Source organism: Chelmon rostratus, chromosome 6 (genome assembly GCF_017976325.1).
Source record: "Chelmon rostratus isolate fCheRos1 chromosome 6, fCheRos1.pri, whole genome shotgun sequence".
Taxonomy (NCBI): Eukaryota; Metazoa; Chordata; class Actinopteri; order Chaetodontiformes; family Chaetodontidae; genus Chelmon; species Chelmon rostratus.
This window is the reverse complement of record NC_055663.1, coordinates 26,568,853-26,594,480: the sequence shown is the minus strand read 5'-3', so window position 1 is coordinate 26,594,480 and position 25,628 is coordinate 26,568,853. Positions and strand designations below refer to the sequence as shown.

Here is a 25,628-nt window from a genome sequence, read left to right as displayed (position 1 = left end):
AGCTATTCCGTTTAACTTGCGCGGTCACCTCTGCACCGGAAGTAATAGCGATTATGGGTTGACGCTAGCTCCTAAATGTGGAAAGCCGCTTGCTGAATTGTGTACTCCGTATATGTAACCATTCCCCGTGTTTGATATCACCTCTGCAGTCACCATCTGCCCTGTTATAGACACGGTAGGTAAGAAATTCTAGGAAGATCCCAAAATTCGTCTGCGTTCACCTTATCAGGTTTAAAGTCTACTATCAGCCTGGTTAGCATTAGCTGCTATTTAGCTTTATCGTTAGCTAACGTTATGTTGCAGCACTATGTACTTTGTTTTTGCCGCAATCGAGTGATGGCAATGTTGACTTTATTAATTTAACCAACACATGCCATTCAATAGCTGTGTGAAGAGAGTCCTCTTTTCTAGCAATGGTTGCAGTTTTCTGTTAAGGTCCACCCTCCATCGCTTTTGCCCTTTGCAGACAGCTGTCACTGTACCGGTTGCTAACTGTCTACTGACTACTGACGACTGGAACTGATTTTTCAGCATTTGAGCTAATATCCTCATCTGTTCTGTTAGCTACTTGCATGGTAATTTACGTGACCGGTTATATTCCCAAATTTTAGATTAGAATAATCCACATCCGAATTAACAGAACAGAGTGACAATGTAGTAAAAGTGAGGGTAATATTGCCACCACCATAACAGAGAGTGAGTATTGTGACAAGGAAACAAATTTAGGAAGAGATAAATATGAGCAGTGAATCACATTATTGTTGAAACTTCCTCTTGCTTACTGTGTGAGATGCCATACAAGTGCTTTGGAGAGTTGCATTGTTAGTGTGAATGAGTGGTTGCTTTAAGACATTAAGTCTAATGAAAAAAGTAATCTAAATGACAAGGTACCTTTTCCACATCATGGTGTCAGCTAATTTTGATGTGTGTCAAACCTCTTTGCTTTACTGTACAGTGATCAATGACGGCTTTGATCAGCCATGGCTGTCGTGTCATGGAAGGAGATTTTACTTTTGACTGGACTGGTGGTGGGATGTTACTGGAACAGTCTCTCGTGCGGCTTTGTGTTTGATGATGTCTCAGCAATCCTTGACAACAAGGACCTACGGCCCACGACCCCTCTCCGGAACCTGTTCCTCAATGATTTCTGGGGAACACCAATGGCTGAGGTAAGTTATGGTCCATGACCCACCCCTGTGCTTTATCAGTACAGGCTTACTTTTAGTTTACACATAGGAAAAATACATTATTGATACAAGCTGAAGTTGTATATCTGAAGCATTTGTATTTAGCAGTTTTATTTAGGTTAATGAAATGTATATTAGTCCATTGAAATTTTGACGTATTGAATTGCTACTTCCTCAGGTTAACTTTACTATAAGGTTACTTTGGAGAATCGCTCAAAAGCTTTACTTAACATTTGTCAGGCTTTAATGTCTCTCAGTCAACTGACCAGCACCTAATAGCATGTATATCCTGTATGTCCAACAACAGGAGCGGAGCCACAAATCTTACCGACCCTTGACTGTTCTCACCTTTCGATTGAACTACCTCTTCAGCGAGCTGAGCGCAGCTTCCTACCACCTGCTAAACGTTGTTTTACATGCAGTAGTATGTGTGCTTTTCCTGCGAGTGTGCCGATTGTTCCTGGACAAGACCTCCAGCTTGGTGGCAGCGTTGCTGTTTGCTGTGCACCCCATCCACACTGAAGCTGTAAGTGTACATTTCCAGGGTGGAGGCAAGTTATGAAATGTATGTTATCACAGAAAGTAATTTGTCTTAAAAACTTAAACAAGATTGAGATTACAAAATTAAACAATAATGATTATTGCTCTGTTCAACTGAGCCAATGGACTTTTGATGTTACTTGTCTGGTCCTTACAAGACTGCTGTAACACCACAGCCTCAGCATTGCTCCACATGCCCACCAGCTCTGCCTGCATCATAGTCAGACGTTGCCTCAGTTTTGCCACTTTAGAACAGGTGGTGCTGTTAATGTCTATCTATCAGTGTTCCTGGTTTCTCTGCAGGATCTGTACTAAAGATTTCCTACATAGCTAAAGACGCCACATCAAAATCACATTGTTCTAATCAGATTTTTTTTTTAAAATAACAGTGAGGTGAAAAAACTGCCCACTTAGCATATTATTAGATCTGCTCGGGGTGTGGCCATATCCTTATTCAAGACATCCCCTCCCCTCTTTGTGGACTGTGTTTACATGCATGCTATTAACTCAAGTATAAAGAGATTAAAGCAACTCCAGTTACTGTCATTTAAACCCCTTCTGTTTATAGAAGAATGATTGTCAGTCAACTCTTCTGAGAATGGACATTGTTTTGTGCATTTGAATCTGTTAAAGCTAGTGATTTGTCAAGACGTTAAGATTCTTTTTTGAAATCAAAAGCTAGTTGTTTAGCTAGTCCGTGTATCATGAATGTTATCAGGACCACAAAGTTTACTGAACTTGATCGGAAACCAAAAACCTTTTTCTTATTGAACTTGATCTTGTTGTCTTCTATTGGGCCTGTCTGAAAAGCCTTTTCCCCAATTAGGACTTGTAATTCATCCTATTCAGCATGGGCGAACTGATGACCAGACAGGCCCTGACCAGAGTAGAAAAACAAAGAAAACATTCTGCTTCTTGGGCTGCAGTGCTACTGTTACACAGCATGCACCACTGCGCCAATCTTCCTCATGGTGTTCTCTAATCTATGCAGAGTCTCTCAGACTTCTTGAATGGAAACAATTTGCCTCACAAATGAGCCCTTAGAGTTAGTCCAGCAAATGCCCTTCATGTTATCGCCATCTGGAATTTCTCTCTGAACGGATCATTTGTTTTTCAGTTATGCTCCAAGCACTGAAGGTCCCTTCTTGACAAGTGCCTACAAAGAGTCCTTGTGTCCCCATGTCTTTCTCAGTGTGTTTTTTGGTAATCTGTCTTTTTGAATGGATTAATGAATTGACTTCAGGTTTTTTTTAGTATCTCCAAGTATTTTCAAATACAAATTATTTAGTGTACTTGACCATCGTTAGGTTCTAAATTGGAGATGGGGGAAAGCACTCACTGACAAGCTGCGCCTCAGCCCTGTATAAACAGGCACACACAGAAAATTGGATATGTAGTCTGAGTAGTTGAGCATAACTGAGCTTACAATAGTCATCTTTTCAAACATTCTGTTGAATAAGCTTTGCAGGAATGACAAGACAAATTTAAGATTGTTTGTTAGCAGATGTGCTGCATATTCCTTTGATTTCCTTGTTACTTAAAACATGCATCTTCCCCCTGACCTTCGAAATGCTATGTGACCAAATCAGTGTATTAACGTAACAGGCTCGCTGTGACAAGTGATAGCATAATTTAGGTGTGCTAGATAATGCAGTGCTTTACTATGCTGAACAGCAAGAGGTGTAATCAAACTAAAATGGTATCCTTTGTATCCTGGGAATAACAGGCCCCTGCATAAGAAATTTGGCCACGTTATCAAGTGAGCTGATGCAGTAGTGTGGCTGCCTGATAAAGTAAGTGTAGGTAGGTACGTAGCGTGACTGTAGTGTAGACTGCAGTGGATTTTTTTCAAAATTTACAGACTGCATCATTCAAAGGACATCGTGATATATACTAGCTGCTGTTTGCAGCCTGTTGATTATTTCTTCTGCCACCAATTGACAGTAAGTAGGTCATTAAGAGAGCAATACACAAGGCTTGTTCCAGTCTAGATGTTTCTACCTATTTTTATAAAGTTGTTACCCTCTTGTAATGTTAAGGGACACACACTAGACTCAACAGACTCTTCTTGTGTAAAGTGCTTTGTAGAACCCTTTATGAGACCTTATGTGTGGTTTTAGGGTATGCCCATTTCTAGGTCTTTGCTTGTGGTGGAAGTGAGAATGTTGCTTCTTCCACACGAGGGCAGTCATCATTTACACAAATGACAGACGTTGCAGTCAGAGAGTCTGCTTTACCAGATGGTTATCTTCTTGCGATCTGCTGTGATGATTTTCCTGAATAGACCTGTTTCCACAGCTGGATTCTAGGGCTTAAACATGTGCACTCTGGTTAGTGCTGACTGTAGACACGTGTGTAATGTTCTCAAAGAGATTAGAATAGAGTATTATTCTCTATATTATTTAACTTGAGGTGTATCAGGAATATCCTGTTGTGGGACCTGCTGTTACATGTCTGTCACTGACAGTTTCCCACAGGTTGAGGATATATTTTTTTGTGGTTGTTGACCCCTGGGGAGGGAAGGCCATATCCTGGTCTGAAGCTGTGACACTTTTGACACCTGAGGGTTAATGGCAAAATAGCATGGCATTCATAAAATATGCCTATCGTCTATTTGGGAAAATCAATCTGTATGAATGAACATGCACTATTTTGGCAGTCTTTTGAATGTATGTACAGTTTTTTCAGCACCTCAATTAGACGTAAAATGAGAAAATGATATATAGAAATGAATATGGATGTTTTTATCATCAGGTCACTGGTGTGGTTGGCAGAGCTGAGCTTCTGTCTTCAATCTTCCTCCTGGCTGCTTTCCTGGCCTACACAAAATCAACAGGTGCAGACCACTCTATTGGTAAGTCTATGTCCCTGTTTCTTACCTATTTCAGTCCCAAGATGCACAGGGTTCATGTAGGGCTGGGAGGTATGACTATATATACCATGCAATGATTGACATGTGCCCACTGGTACAGATTTGGCAATACTGCTTTCCCGTAAGGCTTATTTACACATTGTGATTCACAACGTATGCACTGCTACCCTGCTACACGGCGAGCGAGTGGGCGTGTTGCTGATATTACTTGGGGCATAGGTGCTCTTTTCTGCATACTTGTATATTGCTTTCCACTCTTTCACTGACTTTGTGGATACTTCCAAACACATCGTCCTGCTCCTGCGTACCCAGGCGCCACCCCACACCTAAACCAAACGGAGTGTCTCCTGTGTGAATGCGTCTGACACAAACAAATGTGCCACATGTGAAAGGGCAACTATGGAAAATATCCAGGCCTGATTCTGTAGACACTGTGCAGCATTCAAATGAGACAACAGCTTTAGTGTCACTGCTATATATTCAGGGCTGGAAGCGCAATGTACCAATCCAGCTGCCTCGGGAGGTCACATGATTTGGGCAGCAGGACTGCTTATCAGGTTCTCAGAGTTGAGAGCGACAGTTGGTGGCGATAATTCACTGCTATTGCATCTCTGTTGTTCTCATATGGAACTTTTAAGCTTCTGTTTTGAATGAAAGGTGGTTTTACTGGTTGTGTCGTGTTGTTTCATGTGAGGCTTTTGTTTTTGTGGAAGTTCCAAATAAGAGCAGAAAATAATCATATGACATGAAGTATGGTACGGTATGGTAATTATATACAATTTCTTAATTTGATTTAACAGTTATACATACCGTTACCAGGATTTGAAATTCCGTATATCATGATAGAAGAAATTGGCCTTATCAACCACCATGAGGTTCATGGCATGTCAGTCTTTTCCATGTGCCCTTCCATTAAGACATGGCAAACATTCAAAACAGAGGCAGGAAACAAAACCCAAAATTCCCACTTGTGACCGTAAGACATTAGTTAGTCAGTGACCAGGAAGGTCTTTGGCAATGCTGAAGTTCTCATTCATTGATAAGCAGTGGTAGCCCACAGTCAAATGCCTGTGTGAACAAGGAGGTCTGAGACAACAGGAGAGGTTTGGTTAAGGTCAAAATGTTGGGGTTCAGAAGTTCAGGGCCACAATTTTCCGCATTGTTTTGATGCAGCTTTGCAGCTGGGATATTTAAAATGGAATATCCTGTCACTACCTGTTTCTTGATGTCCACTGGTATTAACCCCTTAACACAGATTGTCGCAAATTCGCATCATACCGCTTTAATCCACGTTGCAGCCGAATCGCGCATGCATTCCTCTAATGCTGGTTTGTGCACATTCAACACACACCGAGGAACCAATTTTGTGGCTGTTTTGATGAAATAAATGAATTTTGAATACACAAAAACATGTTTTTACTGCATTTAAGCATTGAAAAAAGTGGACATATACTGTTTATTTGAACCCTATTCTAGTTGGTGCTATAATGTAAATAGTTGTAAGCAATTTTGTGGCTTATAGATAGATAGATAGATAGATAGATAGATAGATACTTTATTAATCTCCAAAGAGAAATCATGAATTTTGAAAAAAAAAGTATTTTTATTGGATTTAAGCATTAACACCTGTTGTCGCTGATTTGCATCATACCTAAATTTATATCTATTGTATGTGCTACAGAAAAATTAACAAGCTCCTCTTAATTTAGGATCAATTTGAAAGCAAAAACACAAAGAATTAATTTTTTAATGTAATTCTAAAGAAATTCAGGCGTCAAGGGGTTAACATTGCTGCAGTGTTCATTGTTGTAATTGTAATGCAGACGCACCTGTATTTGTTGTGTTTTGTATGCAGTTGGTCATTAGTTGGTGGTTTTTCATACACCTAAACCTGTCATGTAGTCGAAGGGTTGGGCTTGTTGTCATTAAATAGACCTGTGTGTCTGTGTCTCTGTCTATGTGTGTGTATTTGTGACTGAGGAAAGTTTCTATGCTGCAACATTAGTGCCTTTTAATTTATTTTCTACATGCAACATGCAATAACCATCTATAACAAAGGCCTTCAAACCGTTGTTTGATTTCCTGATAGCTAAGGGACGCAGTCGCTGATTGTGAACCACAATGTCCCCATTTTACCAACAAGGTGATGTCTGAATGTTCCATTAAACAATGGATTTTTGGAATACTGAGGGCAACAGAGGATAATTGGGTTGTGTCCTCCATACAAGCACTAGAAGGCTGCATTGCTCTATGGTTTGGTATATCTGTTGTATCAAAAGAATCTGTCTCCCTAGAATTTGTCCATTTTTATATAATGAACAAACACTGTAAAAGGTTGTGTATAGGTTGTCTGTTATTTATGTATTTTCTTTCTTCTTTTTTCAGTTTGGGCTCCCATTGCTCTGACAGTTGTTCTAGTAGCTGCAGCAACGCTGTGCAAGGAGCAGGGAATCACTGTCGTTGGTATCTGCTGTGTCCATGAAGTGTTTGTTGCACAAGGGGTAAGGCTCCAATACAAGGTCACTCTTTGTTCTTGTTGGTCAGGCCTGACACATCAAAGCATGGCTGGATTTTTGCTACACAGTTCATCTTCAGCATAAGTCGAAAGGTAGTGTTAACAAGGGTTAGGGTTTTTTCACAGTATATCAGACGGTTACATGATGTACATATTTAGCACTAAAATCAAATGGCACAATGTATTTTAAAATGTTTTACATCAAAAAAACTTAAAATTCATCAAAAAATAAATGGAATTCAAACCTAAAATTGCAGTGCAGGAACCCTTTACACTGTGATGTTGAGTTGACCAGGCCCTCCTGTTGTTTCTCTCAGTTTACATTGCCCATGCTGTTGGACACGCTGCGCCAAGTACTGCAGGGTAAAGACGGTTTCCCGTATGCTGTCCTACAAACTCTGCTGAAGCTCATCGTCCTCGTCATTAGCACCCTGCTGCTCGTCATCATCAGGGTCCAAGTCATCCAGTCCCAGCTTCCTGTCTTCACCAGGTAGGCAGTATTATCCCAACGGCTGCAACGAAATCCTGTTTACACTGCGGTTTCAGTTTTACAACCTTTAAAGCTAGAACTGTTTGCTGACAACATGAGGTATTATTAGTGCATCAAGATTTGATTTTACAAATTAAATATACTAAAAGCTTGCTTTTCACAGTACTTTTTTTTATTGCTCCACAGTGTGACGTGATTGTTTTTAGGAAATTTGAATCTGCTTGTATTGCATTGCAGTTAATTGTTTGAGTTGGGTCTGTTTTTAAAAAGTCTGCTGTTTCTTGTCTGCACAAAAGGAAAAGACATCTGTAGATACTAAAAGGCAGTGGAATAAAGTCAAAGCCATTATTTGAATTGCAGGATTATATAAACACATTATACTAGTCTGGCTCTTTATTTTAGATTGTGTAATAGTTTACATAATGTCTTTATTTATTTGATTAAAGTAGAAAATCTTCCCATTGCTTCTGACTTCCTGCAGTGGATGAATGTGACTAAGAGGCCTTTATCTATTTTGTAGTGCATAGAGCTCCGCCTGCAAATTAGTTATACATACATACATTTGCATTGTAGTTTCTCGTCAGTATGACTCTAATTCCTTGATCTCAAGTGTTGAAAGCAACCAGTTGTTAGGAGTTCAACCCTGAAAACATCTAAAAATACTCGCTGTAATCCGCTTACATCACAGTGAATTTAAAAAGAGAAAAGCTGGTGTGTTTTTTATCTTTTTACACTGTGCCCCCTTAACTCATGCTGATACCCCTGTAAGGCAGAACTGGAAGCTGTTATGTGATATTTATGGTGTTGGTGGAGTTATTGGTGAGATTATCACTGGAGAGGAATTTTATGATAAACATGGGAGGTGCACAAAGCTTGTGGAGGGCACAGGATCTCCCCACACTCATGATACATACCTACTGTACTAAAAGTGTTGGAGCAAGGCCCCACCCTCCTTCAAACATGCAGAGGATGGGAAAGAGAAGCTAGTGCAACCATAAATGACAGCAAAACCTCGTAGAGAAGTCTCAGCATATATTTTTTCTCTCTCTAGCCTCTGCTATGACAGATCCTGTCTTACGTATCGAAAAGATCAGGATAGACGAACACACCAAAACAAGCTTCCCAGCCATTTTCATTGTCAGCAGGGTGACGAGTCCGGCCCCATCTATTATATGATTGGTTGCCCAGGAAGGCGCTACGCATCCATTTATGAAAGTTAATACTGTATTTTTTTTGCTGTCCACTTATTAATGTTTTGTTTGTTTAAGCGGGAAAATCAGTGTAATTCTGACATATTTAAATTGCTCCTGTTATAATGTCCAGTGAAATACTTCGCTGCTTCTCTGATGTCCGCCCTCTATCTCTCGCTCCTCTCCTCATTTACTCAATGCAGAGTTAGTCATAACTGTTGGAACAGTGGGAAAATGAACCAAGAAGGTTTTGGTCAGTTTTATTTTGTTTTTGCCGTGTTTGAAGTGTGTTTTACGATGATAAAAAGACTCATAAAACGGTTTCCATAAATAGAGTCTGGTGGCTTTGGCAAGAGTCATATAACTGCTGTTTCTGGAAACAGATCTCGCCCTTTAACAAAAATGTCTGAAGGGATCTTTTCCATAATTTTGTGTGACACGTAGAATAACACTCACTGGCAAAAACACTTTTAGTGGGCATAGTACAGGTCAATTTAAAACCATGATTGCAGTCTTCAATGTAACTATTTTTAATTGTTTTAAAACAGTTTTGTGTGCGTTTGTTGTTTTGAAGTATGGCATTAGGTACTATCTAGATCTTATCTCAACGAACCAACTCCTAATAATCACATAACAGTAGTACAAGCATTCATCCTCATTTTCTTTAGACAGTTTTCTCAAACTTTGCTTAAATTTTAAGATATGGATGGAACTCCAGCTCTGTATGTACAAAAGATCCGTCTTTTGTGAGGAAACACAAGGCAATTTGAAGTGCTCTCCAGGGCATAGAAACACATAAAAAATAAGACCTTTAAGAGACAGAAAAGAAAAACAAAAAGCAAAAACAATTAAATTGTTAAAGATTAAAAAGCAACTTAATTTAAAGGACAATAAAGACAAAATCAAGCAAATAGTTGTAGATTTGTTGGGAATCCCAGTCAACAAAGTTTTAAGACCTGATTTATGTGAGTTGATGAGTTTTAGCAGCCCTCAGGTATTCAGGAAGCATGTTCCACATGTGGGGAGCAGAAAACTAAAAGCTGCTTCATCTTGCTTGGTTTTTATGTGCCAGAAGACCGTAGGGGTTTCAACACAATATACATACAAATAAATCAAAGTATTTAGGCCCAAAACCCTTAAGTAATACGATTTTAAATTATATCCTTTTCACACGAAAAGCCATTACAGTGATTTATGGACTGGTGGAAAGTGCTCCACCGTCATAGAGTTAATAAGGACTCTGGCAGCCTATTTCCAGATGACCTACAGCTGTCTGCTTCATTTTTTACTAATACATGTCAAGACACCATTACAACGGTCCCGCCTGCTGAAAATACACATATGGGCAAATTTTTCTGTATCTTGTTTAGACCTTTTTTTTTAAGGTAATAGGCCAATTTTGTAATTCAACATGAACTAAAGGAAATGTCAGGGGAATTTATCCTCTGGTGACCTCGGAGACTGATATAATTTTTTGTGATCCTTTGTCATGGACCAAATTGTTGGCCAAGGGGAAAGTCTGACCTCATGGCGTTGCTACAAGACAGGTTAGGTGGTCTTCAAAGTCATGAGGGAACGATTGACTCGGGACAATGAACGTCCATTATAACCAACGAACCAGTCGTTGACATTGCCATGCTTTGACCCTGTCACTGACAGGGCAAAAATGTCATTTGAGAATGTTGTGCTGATGTCTTGAAGAAGTTGGCTGGCAGGGTCGGAATGACATCACACTTTTGGCGTGGTGGCTCTGAGTACCTGCCAGGAATGTCACCTGTGGCAGAGAGATCTTGGAATCGCAACAAGTTCGCCTCACCACAAACTGTATATATACACCTTTTAAACTGAACATTCACATCCAGCCAGCTGGACCAACAGATCAGCTATATATAGTCACCTATTAGCATTAGCAGCTTAACAGAAAATAAAGGCAACTGCAATATTGTAAATAGAAATGTATAATCCAGCTGGTGAAGGCTCTGACAATGAAAACATTTGATCTTAAGTATAAAAAGACACAATGAACATCCTTAGTGTAGGATTGGCTGATCATTTCTATTTTGATATCGTCCAGCCATGGTTGCTCAAAATCGCTGCTAGGCGATGTGATCACCAGAAGGTGGCGGAAGTAGAAAGGGGAAATTTTTAAACGCGACACGCAAGTGTAATGCCAGCATGGTCTCAGCAATGTCAGCCCAATGAGGAAAAGAACTCAAAAACGTAGTCGCGACGTACAGCTGTAGCCCTGAAATGTAACAGCCGCCTCACTCATGGTTGAACTTATGAACCAGCACATAAATGACAATTACCAATATAATCACTGTGTACTGAACAGGCACATTACAGAGACTAACCAAAAGTAACATTTGGAACAAACTATTCAGTGGGCCAATCAGCACATGCCTCAAATATGCATCACAAAACACAGCCTGAAGTGGATAAACAGACAGATATTTGCTTGTATGGAAGCAGGGTAGCTGCTATAGATAATCATTAGGTTATAGGTAATAAAAGGCAAAATTCTATATTTAGATTTGGATCAATTTTGTGCTCAGTAAAAACACAATAAGACAATGGCCAAATGTTAATAGTTCTATTAGATTAAGGAGTCTAGACTATTCTGAAATTGCCTGTACAAGATTCCACACAGACTCTACCTAATGGCATTTGGTCACAGTAAAATTCAGAAGATAAAATTCCAAACAAATAAGCTTAGATGTGCTAATCCTCTTGCTGTAATCCTAAAGATGTCTCCAGATTGTCTGAGAGAATTTCTGTGCTCAAGCCATAACAATATTGCTTATTCAGATTATCACCAGTTGTGATCAGGGAGGAGCACCAGCCTCTTTGAAAACAAGTTCGGACTACCTGCTAGACCCGAGTCGTTTAGATGTAAATGTAGGGGTGTTTCCCTTAAACACCAAAGACAGCCACATCAGAGACAGAGGAGAGTTAAGAATGCAGGGGTGTCACTGGCAGCTGTACAGACAAAACCTGATCATGGTTTAGAGCGCTGACTTTATTTCTAAGATCAAATATTTTTGTTGTAATGATGAATGATGGTCTGAGTCTCCTCTTTAATCTGCCATGCTTAACACTGAGGATGAATCGCCTTGACATTTCCTTCACTTCGTCTTCATACCGAATTTCACGTGTACTGATTGGTATATGATTTACTATAGTTGAGGGAATCACCTGTTGCGACAAATCCATATTTCAGGCAGGACTCCTGGTATTTCCTGTTAAAAGCTTTCTTTCTCTTGGAAGTCGTAGGCTCTTCTTCTGTCTCTTCACTGGGCCTTTTTACTCATTTTGCTAGCTTGTGGGTTAAATTTGAGCGCTCAAGCGGCCCAGATGTAACCAAGAGAATCCGGTAATTTTTCAAAATAAAAGATCGTTCAGACTCAGATAATAAATAAAACGAAAATAATTAATTATTTCTTGTGCGGCCCAGTACCACAAGAAAGAATTAGGGTCGGTTGGGGACCACTGATTTGATAGAGAGTTCATTCTCTGAACTCTCTATCAAATGTGACTATTCACACAAGGTGTCTTATTGTTCAATAGGAATAAGTCAATGACATTTGCTTAGTGCGCTCATATTCCTGAGGTAATGTGTGATCCTCTTTGTTTTAATTAGGATCAAAGCCTTTCCTTTAGCATTACCACAGAGAAAGGACATACTAGTCTAGCCCTGCAGCCAGGCTGTAGGGTTTAAACAAAGGCCAAACAAGGAGATTTCATCTCCCACCCATTGATGTTGGGATTATGGTTGTTATGGGGAGCTTCAGGGGGGCTCACCGTGATGACAGAGAGTGTGAGGGTACCCTGTACCAGATTAAGTATGAAAAATGTAAACAGAAAGATTCATTAATCTCACACACTGAATGTGAACATCCATAAATACACAACATACGCTGTCTGTCAGACCTCAGTGTTGCCCTCCCCATTTATTAGATATTGATTTGGTCAGATGGATATAGCGATACCTGTTTTCATAGATCTACATAGACATAGATGAGATCAGAATACTGCTGTTCAGGCTGTACAGAACCGATCTGTAGCAGGCCCACATGCTCATCATGCCTCATCTGTTTGAGATTGATGAAAGAGTCTATCCTCCCTCAGCTGGTACAATGGATAAATATACTGTCATCATCAAATACAGTGGCATGAAAATGTTTCAGCAACATTTATGTCATTGTGAATAGCTAAGTGAGGAAAAGATGACCAGATTTCCAAAAGGCATGAAGTTAAAGATGACACATATCTTTATTTTGAAGTAAGAGTCCTTCTGTATTTCCCTCTTTTACAGTCTTGCATGCACCACTCTTTTAAGGTCTTTCCACAGATTTTCATGATTAAGTCTGTGAGGGCTTGTGTCTCTTGAGGTAATCCACTGTGGATTTTGAGGTGTGTTTAGGATTGTTGAAGCCCTTTCTAAAACAAATTAACGTGTTTTCTCTGTGTCCTCTCTTATAGATTTGATAACCCAGCAGCAGTCAGCCCCACTCCCACAAGACAGATGACATTCAACTACCTTCTCCCTGTGAATGCATGGCTTCTGCTGAATCCCTCTGAGCTCTGCTGCGACTGGACTATGGGCACTATCCCCCTGGTGGAGTCACTGCTAGACCTCCGTAACCTGACCACCCTGGTGTTTTACACTTTTCTGGGACTGCTAGCTTACCACAGCCTGCGCTACAGACACAGTTCGGCCAAGACGGTCATCATGGTGAGAGGAAGTTTGGTCAGATTTTTCAAATGCACTTGGATATAATATGTTTGATGACAATTTGTTTATGAATAATACAGTTCAGAAGTAAGATTGCTTCACCCGGTTAGTACGTTGTAGTTCTTCTTGATGTCAAAGGGAAGTAGCAAGTGCTGTCACACGATGGGAAGACAAAACAATTTAGCACTGGAGTGACACATGGCCAACAAAATGTTGTTGAATTAAACAAGTACAACATATGTAGCTGTGCTCACCATCTCTATAGCCAACTCACGGTGCACAAATCCACTCTTTTATCGCTGAGCATAGTCCTTAACAGGGTAAAAGCCCACATCTGGTGTTTCTGCCACATTCTAATGACACTACTGCATCATATACAGTACACTGGTCTTAATTACTGCATATTTTGGTGAGTTTGCCTACTTGATTATAAACATGCAGTGAATTATTAAAAATGAGAATTAGGCTTCTTATGCCTCTTAGCCCACACAGTGTGTACATAGCTTTTAATATTTAAAGCCACACCAGTTCCTCGACCGATCAGAACTTTTATTAGAAATCATTAGACCTTATATTTTATTTATTTATTTATTTATTTATCGACACCAGCATTGCCTGTTTTGGTGTGTGTGTCCGGTGCATCTTAGACATAATTCATTCAGTCGTTCATTCATTAAGCCCATAAATATTTTCTGCCACTGGTGTTTTCCAAAGCATCCCATCTAATGAGGATGTCCTCTGTCCATGCAATCAGTGCAGTTCTTCATGTGTTTTGTCATCATTTACTTTGCTAATACTTGTCAACCACTGAAGATGACTCTCAGACTCCCTGCTTGGGAGGACACAGGACTGATAGAGACAGGCACATTTCTCTGGCATCATGCTCACTTTGTTTTAAAGCAGAGGTTGGAAATTGTAGACAGATAGCTAATACGATAGCTGTATAATTAATGTAATAAAGTAGCTGACTTTAGTCAGCTGTTTGGCCAGCAGCTGGCACTTTTGGACAGCTTGTTCATAGTAAAACATAATTTGAAAGCACGTTGCGTGCAACAAGTGAGATTTTAAGAATCTTAGATACCTATAAACAAATGCTTGTTAAAAGGTTTTATGGGGTGTGCATATGTTTTCCCATCTTGTGAATCAAATGAGGAATTTGTAGCAAATTTGTATTTGTTTATCCTCAGGGACTTTCACATGGTTTTTCTTTCTCTTGCAAACATGGTTACAATCACTCCAAGCTACTCAGGTCGGGTTGACTAGTCGCATTGGTTGGGTTCTTTTGTGGGGGTTTTTTCCCATAAACAAATGAGCAGGTGGTTCAGTTTAAGTGTAATGTGGTTCACCAGTCACAACCACATACACAAACTGCTAAAAAATGATACTTTCTCTTGCTAAATTAGGCATCGGATGAAAGCGTAGAGATTTTAGTACGTGTACCATTGCTGAGGTTCTCAACTTTAGTCTTCAGGTTCTGTTTTTTTATTAACTTGTGCCAAAACGCTCATGAAATGCAGTTACATTGTTGAATCACTGAGACAGAATCAGCCTTCCAGAACATTCTTTCCAGCTGTATCGTGAAAATCAAAAGAGATTTTATTGGCCGGCACAAATGAAGAGCGATAAAACTTAAGCTCTTCTTCCTCTCTGAAGCAATGAATGAGTGGTGATGGTTCATTGTGGCAAACAGAAACAAATTAGCATCTGTTGTGCAACAGGCCTGTGGCTCTCTTACTTCAAGGTCAGTAAACTTCCTCACAGTAGTGCTCCTAGCTTCACTTTAGAAAGGGGGACCACAAATCAACACAAAAGAAGCTGAATTCTGACCTTTGCAGTGTTTACTCAGGTTTGCTAAGAGCATTTTGGAATATGTTGCATAACAGTATCAACCTACTTAGCTTCATTACCAGCTCTCTCACATGGAATATGAGACACATTAAATAGTTTTAGAGAACAGCTGACCACTGAAGAGCCTCTCAAGTGCCTTTTCCTACCTGTGCTAACTGAGCACCAGGGCTACAACTAACGATTATTTTCACTAGCAGTGCATTTGCTGATTATTTACTTGAGTAATTATTTAAGTATTTAGTCTGCTAAGTTTCAATATACAGTAAAAAAAAATATGATTTCCTAAATGTTAACATCTTCAAATTCCTTTTTTTTTCTTCTGGAAACTGAATTTTTGACATTTTTGCCTTAAAATTACATTTTCAGAAGTGACAAATAGAGTATGAATAATGATCATATTTTTGTCAGACATTGTTATGGGACATGATGAAGCTTTTTTATTGGTGGTAAATATGTAATTATTTTTATACTTACACAGGAATATAGTAATAGTAATAGTGAATGTCCTACATGCAAAGTATTTTTCTATATGTATGTTCACTATACTTATGTCAGTGGAGAAATACAGTTATTAATTATAGGAACAAAATAATAATAAAAAAAAACTCAAAGACAGGTATTTGAGGTGCCAAGTGGACTTGTGGCCTGTCTTGGACTTTAAGCTGTAAAATAAAAATGACCTGACAGCTCTGAGGGAGCTCAGCATTCATCCGTAAGAGTCGCCTTATTACAAATAATTCCACCATATAAACCTGGAATCTGTGTTCAACAGCTGACCTGTGTAGCAGAATACAGAACATTAATCACTGTCAGACCCTTAACGTAGCTGCACACGTCACTCTTAATTTAATGTCGGCGTTATCGTTTCAGCTGCAGCTGTGTGATGCTGCAGATGTTTAATAAACTCAAAGGAAAGAATATGACACACAGCCAACTGTGGTCAACAAACACAGCAGCCATACTGATGTTTGGGCCAAATCCCAGATACATTCAGTGACACAGAGTGACACCTGAACAACGTCATTGTAAGATTCAGGCAACACGTGTCAGACCAGCCTGAGTCACATTAACAGCTGTATTTTGGACATTTGGGTATTTCAATTGATTATGTTGTAGATGCGATACATAGAAAAGTAAAATACATGAACGTTAGTTTGTGATGTTGAAGCTGTGAGCACACAGAGTCACTGTAAAAATAGCTTTACTGACTGACAAAGCTGCATTCATGGCCTGTACTATGCTTTTTGTCATTTTTCTTTGATGCTTAAGATCCTTTCTGTGACCTACAGGATTGACACATAGCTTTATCATATGTTGGAGGGGCACGTGACCCCCAACATATGATATGTGCATGGTCACATGTGCAATACGTATATGTAAACATTTTTTCCTACATAGTCAATATGTATAGTAAATAGTACATTAATAATGAGAATACAAGTAATTATTTTCAGGACTCACCACTTCCAGTGTCCCATATATCAACCATGTAACGTCCACAACAAGACACTGTTTAATAATCAGATCACTGAATAAAACATGGATTGTTATTTCATTCGATTGCACTGTTGCTATATATAAAAATCAGCAAACCCTCAGGCTGCAGCCTGTGCAAGAGGATGCACACCCTGCAGTATCAAATTTCTTTGCATCAGCTCATTTCATACATGCTGAGATGGACAGATTTTAGCCTGCCTGTGGCCCCTGCTCATATCCGATTTAACCACTGAAACAACATCCATTAAGTTTGCATGACCAACCTGGATTCCACAAAAATTAGGACGCTGTGTAAAAAAACAGAATGCAGTCATTTGCAAACAAACTTTTTGGCGACAGCGGCTTTACAAAGTGTTCCTGAATCCATGCAGCTACATCCTTCATCCACTCACGTGCTCACAAAGTGTTGAACCTCGCTCCATCCTCCCTGTGAACGACTGAGCCTTTCCAGGATGATTCATACCCAGTCATGATGCTATCACCTGTTACCAATCAACCTGTTTACCTGTGGAATGTTCTAAACAGGTGTTTTTGGAGCGTTCCACAACTTTCCCAGTCTTTAGTTGCTCCTGTCCCAACTTGCTTGAAACATGTTGCTGCATCAAATTCAGAATAAGCAGACGTTTACAAAAATCAATGAAGCTGCTGATGTCAGACATTAAATATTTTGTTTTTGTGGTGTTTTCAATTGAGTAGATGTCAAAAAGGATTAGCATGCTATCTCATTCTGTTTTATTTAAGTATTAGACAGCATCCCAACTTTGTTGGATTCAGTGCTTATTGACAACTTTTCTGGAAGGTGAATATAGAACTGCACCAAGAAATTCTTTTCATAGATTCATTTATAACTGAGAATTATAGTAGTAGTAGATTAATCCTTTTGTCCATAAAATGTCAGAAAAAGATCAAAGTGAAATTAAAATAGAAATGTTTAGTCCGACCGACAGTTTGAAGACCACAAATATTTATTGTGTTTATCATATAGGACAAACAACAGCTGAATGTTTGATGGTTTTGTTAGAAAGATGACTTTGGATTGACTGATTGTTTCAGCTGTAGCAGATGTGTGTCACACATGTTTAAACATGATCTCTGAACTTAACTATACGGTTACAAGTACCCTGAAATTTTTTGTCTTTCTCTTTCAGGCTCTGTCTTTGATCGTCCTGCCTTTTATTCCTGCGTCGAACCTCTTCTTCCCTGTGGGTTTTGTTGTGGCAGAGAGGGTACTTTATGTGCCCAGCATGGGTTTCTGTGTTCTTGTTGCACATGGATTCAAGATTGTCTCACATAAAGGGTGAGTCCCTGTCCAATATTATGTTAGTGCCTTAAATGTAATGAGACAGTGTTCTGTCCGCTATCCAGAAACACTCTAAACAAATTACTCACAGCCCTCAGAGAAACAGGAATAACAGTAGATATGGTCAAGTCATAGCTAAAGATTTAAAGAGCACAGTGCACTCTTGTACTTCTCATAAAATGACCCAATCCTCTGAAATGTTAGCTGTAACTATTTATTGGATAACCAGATCAATACGATTTGAAACTCTATAAATTTGCCTTTTGCAGACACTTGAAGAAGATTTCCTGGTTGATAATTGGAGTGCTTTTAACTACGCATGCAGTGAAAACTTTCAACAGGAACTGGGACTGGGAGTCAGAATATACTCTCTTCACCTCTGCCCTGAAGGTAAGATGGAAACACGTTTAGGGCAGCTTGCCAGTGTTTCTTGGCCCATCATGCCACGGTATTCTGGCTGTTATACAGTAATAATTTTGTTCACGCCTTATGATAAAAGGTGTGAACAAACGGTCTAATGACTCCTCTTTTCATAATGGTGATGACAGATCAGCCTTACCAAACAAAATTCTCTTATTCAGTCCTGTTTGTTAAATTGTCTGTCAAATCAGGTCAACAAGAACAATGCCAAGTTATGGAATAATGTTGGCCACGCTCTGGAGAACCAAAACAATTATGCAAAGGCGCTGCAATATTTTCTCCAGGCCACACGCGTCCAACCAGGTAAGAAACATAAATTACGCATTCATAAGTCAGAATGGTATTTTGACATTTAATGAATAAAATGATGGTATCACACGTGATGAAAATGGTTTTGCCGGGGCTTGTTGTGTAATTTCTTGGCTGGGTTAAAGGGGGTAATGTGAGATCTTTCATAATGTTTTGTCTTCAGTGGGACTCACAGTTTGCTCGTAATGTTAATGATGTCAATTTTATCATCTGTTACACAATTGTGTTTTTGATGTCTGATAAGAGAAGCTGTTCGACCAGTTCTTTTAAGATACATACAGACCAGGACATCAAAACGGAGCGAGACCATATAACAGAAGCATATTTTTTTAATCCTTTGTTTTGAGTCTTAAGCACATTTTGTCATCTGTGTCATCCAGCGTCCTGATCATGTGGTGGATGAATAACATTTCAACCATTAAATCAGAAAATATAAAGAATTCAATGGATATTAATAGCTTTTTCTTGCATTTGCTGATGTGGCTGCACTTCTGAGAGTTGAAGTGAGCTCTTTGCCAGCGTGCTGCCTCTCTCAACGTCAAGTGAAAACCCTGATTTTTATGTATTGCCTCCACATTTTGGATTTGACGTGACGTTCCACATTTTATAACTGATTTTCCGTTTTCATTCTCAAATTCTGCGATTCCGTCTGGGTTTTCAGCATCGCAGGAATCATATGACCCTAACTAACTCTCCACCCACGGTTAACAGCCAGCCTGTTATTAATAAATCCAATAACTTTACTTCTCAAACCCATGACTGCATGCACCTTACAAACCTATACCGAATGTATATTTAATTTTAAGGCATAAAATGTACAGCCAGAGTGAGTAAAGCCTCTCCCAGCATTTCTGTTTTGCTTCACAGCTTAGTTTTCAGGAAGCCTGTCATCTGCTGAGACATCAACACTTTTACTGGTTCGGCACCCAAGAGTGTTTCCCCAAGATTAATGATATAAACACATTAACCCAAAGAGATTTCCTGCTATGCTAATCATCAGGCATCAGTTCTGTTTGTCCTGACTGACCCCCTTTCAGCGCTTCACTTTTCTTTCTGGTTCCCAGAAGGATTTATTTTCCTTCTAGTCCCCTCCGAACAAAGTTGCATTATTCTCTTAAATCCACCATGACAGTTTTTTTTAATTTCTCACTCATTATACTTAATGTTTCATGTAGTTGTAGGATGTAAAGTGTAAATGCACTGGAGCCAAACGGGGTCATGAGAGGTGAAAATGGACTTTGAAAACAGACTACTGTGTGTTTTTAGTCGGTAGTTGATTTTTTTTCTGCTGCCTTTCTTACACTCCACACAATGTTTCTGCAGATGACATCGGTGCCCACATGAATGTGGGAAGAACCTACAAGAACTTGAACAAGTCCAAAGAGGCAGAAGATGCCTACTTGGTTGCCAAATCCCTCATGCCACAGGTATCTCATCACGTCACTCCACAGATGTTGGAAAGTGTCGTCTCTTTTCGTTGAATTGTTGCTCACAGCTCAGAAAAATATGTTTTCTAACACCGTGATTAGACCGATTGCCATCATGTTCTTTTTAATTCACTGTGTTTGCCAGATGTCCCCAAAGCATTGACCTCTGTGTTGACCACTCACCAGGTCATCCCTGGTAAGAAGTATGCGACGCGTGTGGCCCCTAACCATCTGAACGTTTACATAAACCTGGCCAATCTGATCCGGGCCAACGAGTCGAGGCTGGAGGAGGCCGATCAGCTCTACAGGCAAGCAATCAGCATGAGGCCGGACTTCAAACAAGCCTACATCAGCAGGCAAGGGTTTTTACTTTCTGCCTATTAGAAAAGCAGATCAACAGCGCTGTTAGGAATTATTAGGCAGTGTCACATTTTGTTGCGTTGGCTTTCTTCTCGAGCACACTGGATCTCCATTTTCACTTGACATGAACTGCCATTCAGCCTCAAATATCATATATGATTTAACCCACTGTACTGACAGTTGACACAGACAGTTCACTGATTATCTGACATTAAGTATTTGTCCTGTTCTACTTAAATGATTTTGTTTGATTAACTCCAAGATTAATGGTTTAATCCATTGCAGTGTTACTGCTATAACTGTTGCTTTACATGCTACTTTAAATACTTAAATCTTAGCAATTGGATGGAAACAGTTCCAAAACCCTGAAAATATCAAATTCTTAAATTTACGTTCAGCTGAACACGCTATTGAACCCGCTTTGACTCCTGAGTTCTGTTTGTAAGCTTGTAACTTTGTGAATTCTTTTGACTCAGGGGGGAGCTGCTTCTGAAGATGAACAAGCTCACGGAGGCCCGGGACGCCTACCTCCGAGCCCTGGAGCTGGACCGCACCAACGCTGACCTGTGGTACAACCTGGCCATCGTCAACATCGAGATGAAGGACCCATCAGAAGCCCTAAAAAACTTCAACCACGCCCTGGAGCTCAACCCACGCCACAAGCTGGCACTCTTCAACTCAGCACTTCTCATGCAGGAGTCTGGTGAGTTTTTTTACGGCCATATGTGTGATCAAAGGAATCACCTGATGTCACCTGTAGGGCATAACCGGTTCTTAGGATGTGCCCTTATGTTGCATTGAATCCTACATGACTAGCCAAGTTTCTGTGGTGTCACGCCTCATTAACTCACTAACGTATCATCAGCAGGTATACTTACAGCTGCTTTGACAGTTTTAAGTTTATTTACTTTATTAATCCAAAGACTGGGAAATTGCTTCTCCATCTCTGTTGAAAACACACACACATGCAACATGCAGTGAAACACACACAGGAGCAGTGGGCTGCAGTCAAGGGCCCGGGGAGCATATTGGGGGGGGGGGGGGGTTAAGTGCACATCAAGGGCACATCAGCCAGCTAATGGAGGGGGAGGGAATACTCCACCCAAATTTTTCTGCCGGTCCAGTGGGGAAACCGGCGACCTTCCCATCGCAAGCCGCTTCTCCAGCCTCGAGGCCACGGCTGCTGGTTTGTATGGTTCATGTTCGCTTTTCCACCCAGGCGTCTTTGCTGTTCTAAACTCACAGTCATTCTCTTTACCACCAGCACATTTCTGCTGCAGGTTAGTGCAATATGTGGAATTAGAAATCTAAGGATTTAGGATAAACAGCACATGTAAAGCATCACATGCACTACATATATAATACTTTTGTTTTCAGTACTTTTCACTAATTGTCCATTAATTCTTTATTTAAACAGTCCACTGTTTATACAGACTGTCTCACAAATGCTTTGCAGACGGTCTTGTTGTTCTTGTTGAACGTCTGGAGAGCTGAGCTCTGTGGCACCTAATTGTTCTAATCGATTTCCTGCAGCAGGTGACCAGGTCCATGCAGGTGGCATCAGCCACGTTAAATTCTTTTCTTCTCACTCCTCAATTTCCTGCTTCCACCACTGACTGCAGAGGCCTCCTGTGTTCAGTTTCCTCAATCATACCAATCACCTCCAGCAGTCATTGAGGTGGTCTGCGCCCCTCCGCCCCCACCACACAGACACAAACACGATCCCTACCCTTTTGTCTTTTCTTGTGGAGTATGTTTTTCTTTCAACGTAGTGACACATTATCTGACCCTGTTCTTAGAGAGGGTGTTTTGGCCCTGACTTGTACCTGGCCCTTGTAGTTGTACCATTGATTCCCAACATGAACCAGAACCCAGATTTTAAATATCTGTAGACCATGTGGTTGAACATCAGTCGTGGATTATAAAAATTAATGATTCCTCATAATATGTCTCTGTTTCTGTGGCAGGTGAGCCAAAGTTCTGGCCAGAGGCCAACCGTCGGTTCCTGACCTACGTGGAGGAGGAGCCTGACGATGCCAACGGCTACTTCAACCTCGGCATGTTGGCCATGGACGCCAATGAAAATGCGGCAGCCGAGCGGTGGATGCGTAAAGCCATTGGTTTGCAGGCCGGCTTCCGCAGTGCCCTGTTCAACCTGGCGTTGCTGTACTCCCAGTCCAAACGCGAGATAGATGCGCTGCCGGTGTTGGACGAGCTGCTGCGCCACCACCCGGAGCACATCAAGGGTCTAATCCTGAAAGGCGACATCCTCATGAATCATAAGAAGGACACACGTGGTGCTAAAGCCTGCTTTGAGCGCATTTTGCACATGGACCCCACCAATGTCCAAGGCAAGCATAACTTGTGCGTGGTCTATTTTGAGGAGCGCGACCTGCCCCGGGCCGAGCGCTGCCTGGAGGAAACGCTGGCCCTAGCACCGAATGAGGAGTATGTGCGTCGTCACTTGGCTATAGTACGAGGTAAAATGGCTGCCATGAGTGCAGCAGGGCAACCGCTTACTTCAGCGGAGGGAGCCACCGTGTCGGACAAGGTGGAAAAGCCGAAGAGAGTTAATGAGGGGGCGGAGGACGAGGTTGCTGAGGGCAAGGAGGAAGGGAGGGGTGGCGATGCTGTTGGAATAGGAGCTGGGGATGAGAAGAATGTGCGGAAATCCTCTGCAGAAAGTCTCGGAGGTGTGGGTGTGGACCAATCAGAGTCTTTGGACAGCAGCCAGTCTGACAAGCGGACTAAGGGCAAGTCCACTAAAGAGATTAACGATATAGAGGAAAAAAGAGCAGCTGCCTTGAAGAGACTAGAGGAGATTGAGCGCATATTAAGTGGTGATTGACACTTTAATTTATAGCTGGACTACTTTTATAGAGCTCATTAATGCTCAAGGATAAGACTGCATTTCCCCTCTTAGAAATGTGTATTCTTAATCAAATGCCATTTTATTCCTTTGATTTATTCACGTGTTTGCGGGCTGCTCTGCTTGGTCCTGTTGTTTTAACACTAATCATGTAAAGAAGGGAAATCTGCACATGGAACTCATGTAACAATAAGCACAAAGCCAAGTTGGGATAATCTATTTAAGGCATGTGTGGCGGATGTAGATGCCGATGTGTGTGCTTCATCTGAATGTGACTTCATATATCGTAGATCTGCAGTAGTTATAAATATTTGTTTTGTTCCTCCATGTGTAGTCATTGTTTATCACTGGATTTTTTTTTTCCCCTCTTCGCTAAGATCTGACTCACTCCTGTGCGCTGTTGTTTTTAAAAACAAAATGATTGTACAGTGGACAATTAAAGGAAATGACGCCTTCCCCAGATTTCCTCAAGGCAGGATGATGTGTGCAGAGTTTGCAGCTCAAAATAGAGTGACACTCCGCTCTACATAGACTCCAGGCTTATGTTCGGCTGCTGCAGCGTCTTCTCATCTTTATTGATCTCACTCGCCACTTCCTGCCACTACATCATCGGCCTCTGTGCTCACAGCTGCCTTCACCTAAAAATTTCATTGTGATCCCCTCTAAAGAATATGATCTCACTGCTTTTGTCATATCGCCCCCCCTCCCATCTCCACGCCTCTCTCCCATCCTTAAGACACTACAACCTCATAAGAAATGAATGTTTTTCCTCCTTTTCTAAGTAAAGTGCCCCGTTTGACCCGGGTAACACCCGTTTTATGTGACGATCAGGGATGACGCACGCTCATCCTCGACATCAGAGTCCATCATGTGTTCTTCGTTTCAAGTTCCTTCCACTTCACAGAGGGAGTCTTCACAGCACATTCACAGAAAACAACTCTGCTTAATCTTGCTCCACGGTGATTATATTCTTTTAGTTTACTGGCACTAAAATATCATTGGGGTGTCCACATTTTTCAAGTTTTGTAATAGCCCTTTGTATTCATTTCTCGCATATACGGCTGCCATCGCTTCATTAAAAGTACGCTGCATCTCTTTGTAGTTACGACCAACATCAAAAACCGCTGCGGGCAAATACGGATATTAAAACTTGAAAAGAAATCAGAAATGCACAAATTTCCCCCCGTCTCTCCTATCAGTACACCACTATACAAACCAGTGCCTGGCTGGCTGCTTTCCAACACTGAGAGCGCTGTGAGAAATAAGAGGCCGATGACTGCTCATCAGAAAACACACGGATGTGCGCAGCGTAGCCCCAAAGGGACGAGATAGTCGTGAAGTTAACATGAGCAGACATGTGATTCAAAGCAAATTGAGCAGAACCGTTTAATTACTTTCTTACAAGCTGATGTTAATGTCTTCACAGCTCCCATGATGTTCCTGTTTTCGCTTCATGGTGCAATAATTTGTTTCAGTACAATGACTCTGCTCAGTGCAATTCTTGAAAGTGGAAGTAGACTGCAATTACTGTAAGTTAGGGGCACTGTGGTGGTACTAAGGAGCCTTGCTATGCATTGACCTTATTTAGCCCTGATATTCTATGTACATATATTTACAGTGTACTTGTATCCAGTGTTATTTATTTTTACATGCACTGCAAATGCTGTAGAAGTTTTTTGTTTACCACTGACAGTATGCTTTAAATTCATGGTGCATTATTTTGTCTCTAGTAATTTTCAGTCTGTGTGCTGTCACTTGTTAAACACGTCATAGACGTTTTTCACTTCTAAACAGCCCGCGTCAGTGTTGAACATGTACGAAATAGTCAATCAACTGTCTGCTCCGACTGGTAGGTCCAGCTTTGAATGAGGAAGCATCCGGTTTGCAATGTTTTGTTTCACCTCGTTTTGCTGAGTGAGTGAATTTTGTACGATTTAAGATTTTTTTTATGCAATAGCCCTTGGTGGTGGGGGTCTAGGTTACTAAATAAAGTGACACAAAAAATGAACAGTTTTGCTTCACTGTGTGTGTTTGCAGCTAAAGCCGACGTCTGCAGCGTTCTGTTGCTC

At 40.7% G+C, this 25,628-nt stretch overlaps 1 protein-coding gene across 1 annotated transcript; it reads left to right on the top strand.

The window, feature by feature from the left end:
* Positions 1 to 47: 47 nt before the first annotated feature.
* On the top strand, positions 48 to 25,628 carry tmtc3 (transmembrane O-mannosyltransferase targeting cadherins 3). Its single transcript, XM_041938786.1, has 14 exons — positions 48 to 175; positions 956 to 1,169; positions 1,495 to 1,713; positions 4,482 to 4,581; positions 6,985 to 7,100; positions 7,432 to 7,604; positions 13,277 to 13,529; positions 18,023 to 18,171; positions 18,444 to 18,564; positions 18,786 to 18,897; positions 20,227 to 20,330; positions 20,517 to 20,686; positions 21,167 to 21,393; positions 22,658 to 25,628. Exons 2-14 carry the CDS (start codon positions 981 to 983, stop codon positions 23,536 to 23,538), a joined length of 2,814 nt encoding a protein of 937 aa, XP_041794720.1. The 5' UTR covers positions 48 to 175; positions 956 to 980; the 3' UTR covers positions 23,539 to 25,628.

Bases quoted from the DNA above. Each gene is read 5' to 3' on its own strand.
- tmtc3 (XM_041938786.1), top strand. From the start codon at position 981: ATGGCTGTCGTGTCATGGAAGGAGATTTTACTTTTGACTGGACTGGTG. The intron at 1,714-4,481 runs GTAAGTGTACAT...TTTTATCATCAG, and splicing joins ACCCCATCCACACTGAAGCT to GTCACTGGTGTGGTTGGCAG. The intron at 20,687-21,166 runs GCAAGGGTTTTT...CTTTTGACTCAG, and splicing joins AAACAAGCCTACATCAGCAG to GGGGGAGCTGCTTCTGAAGA.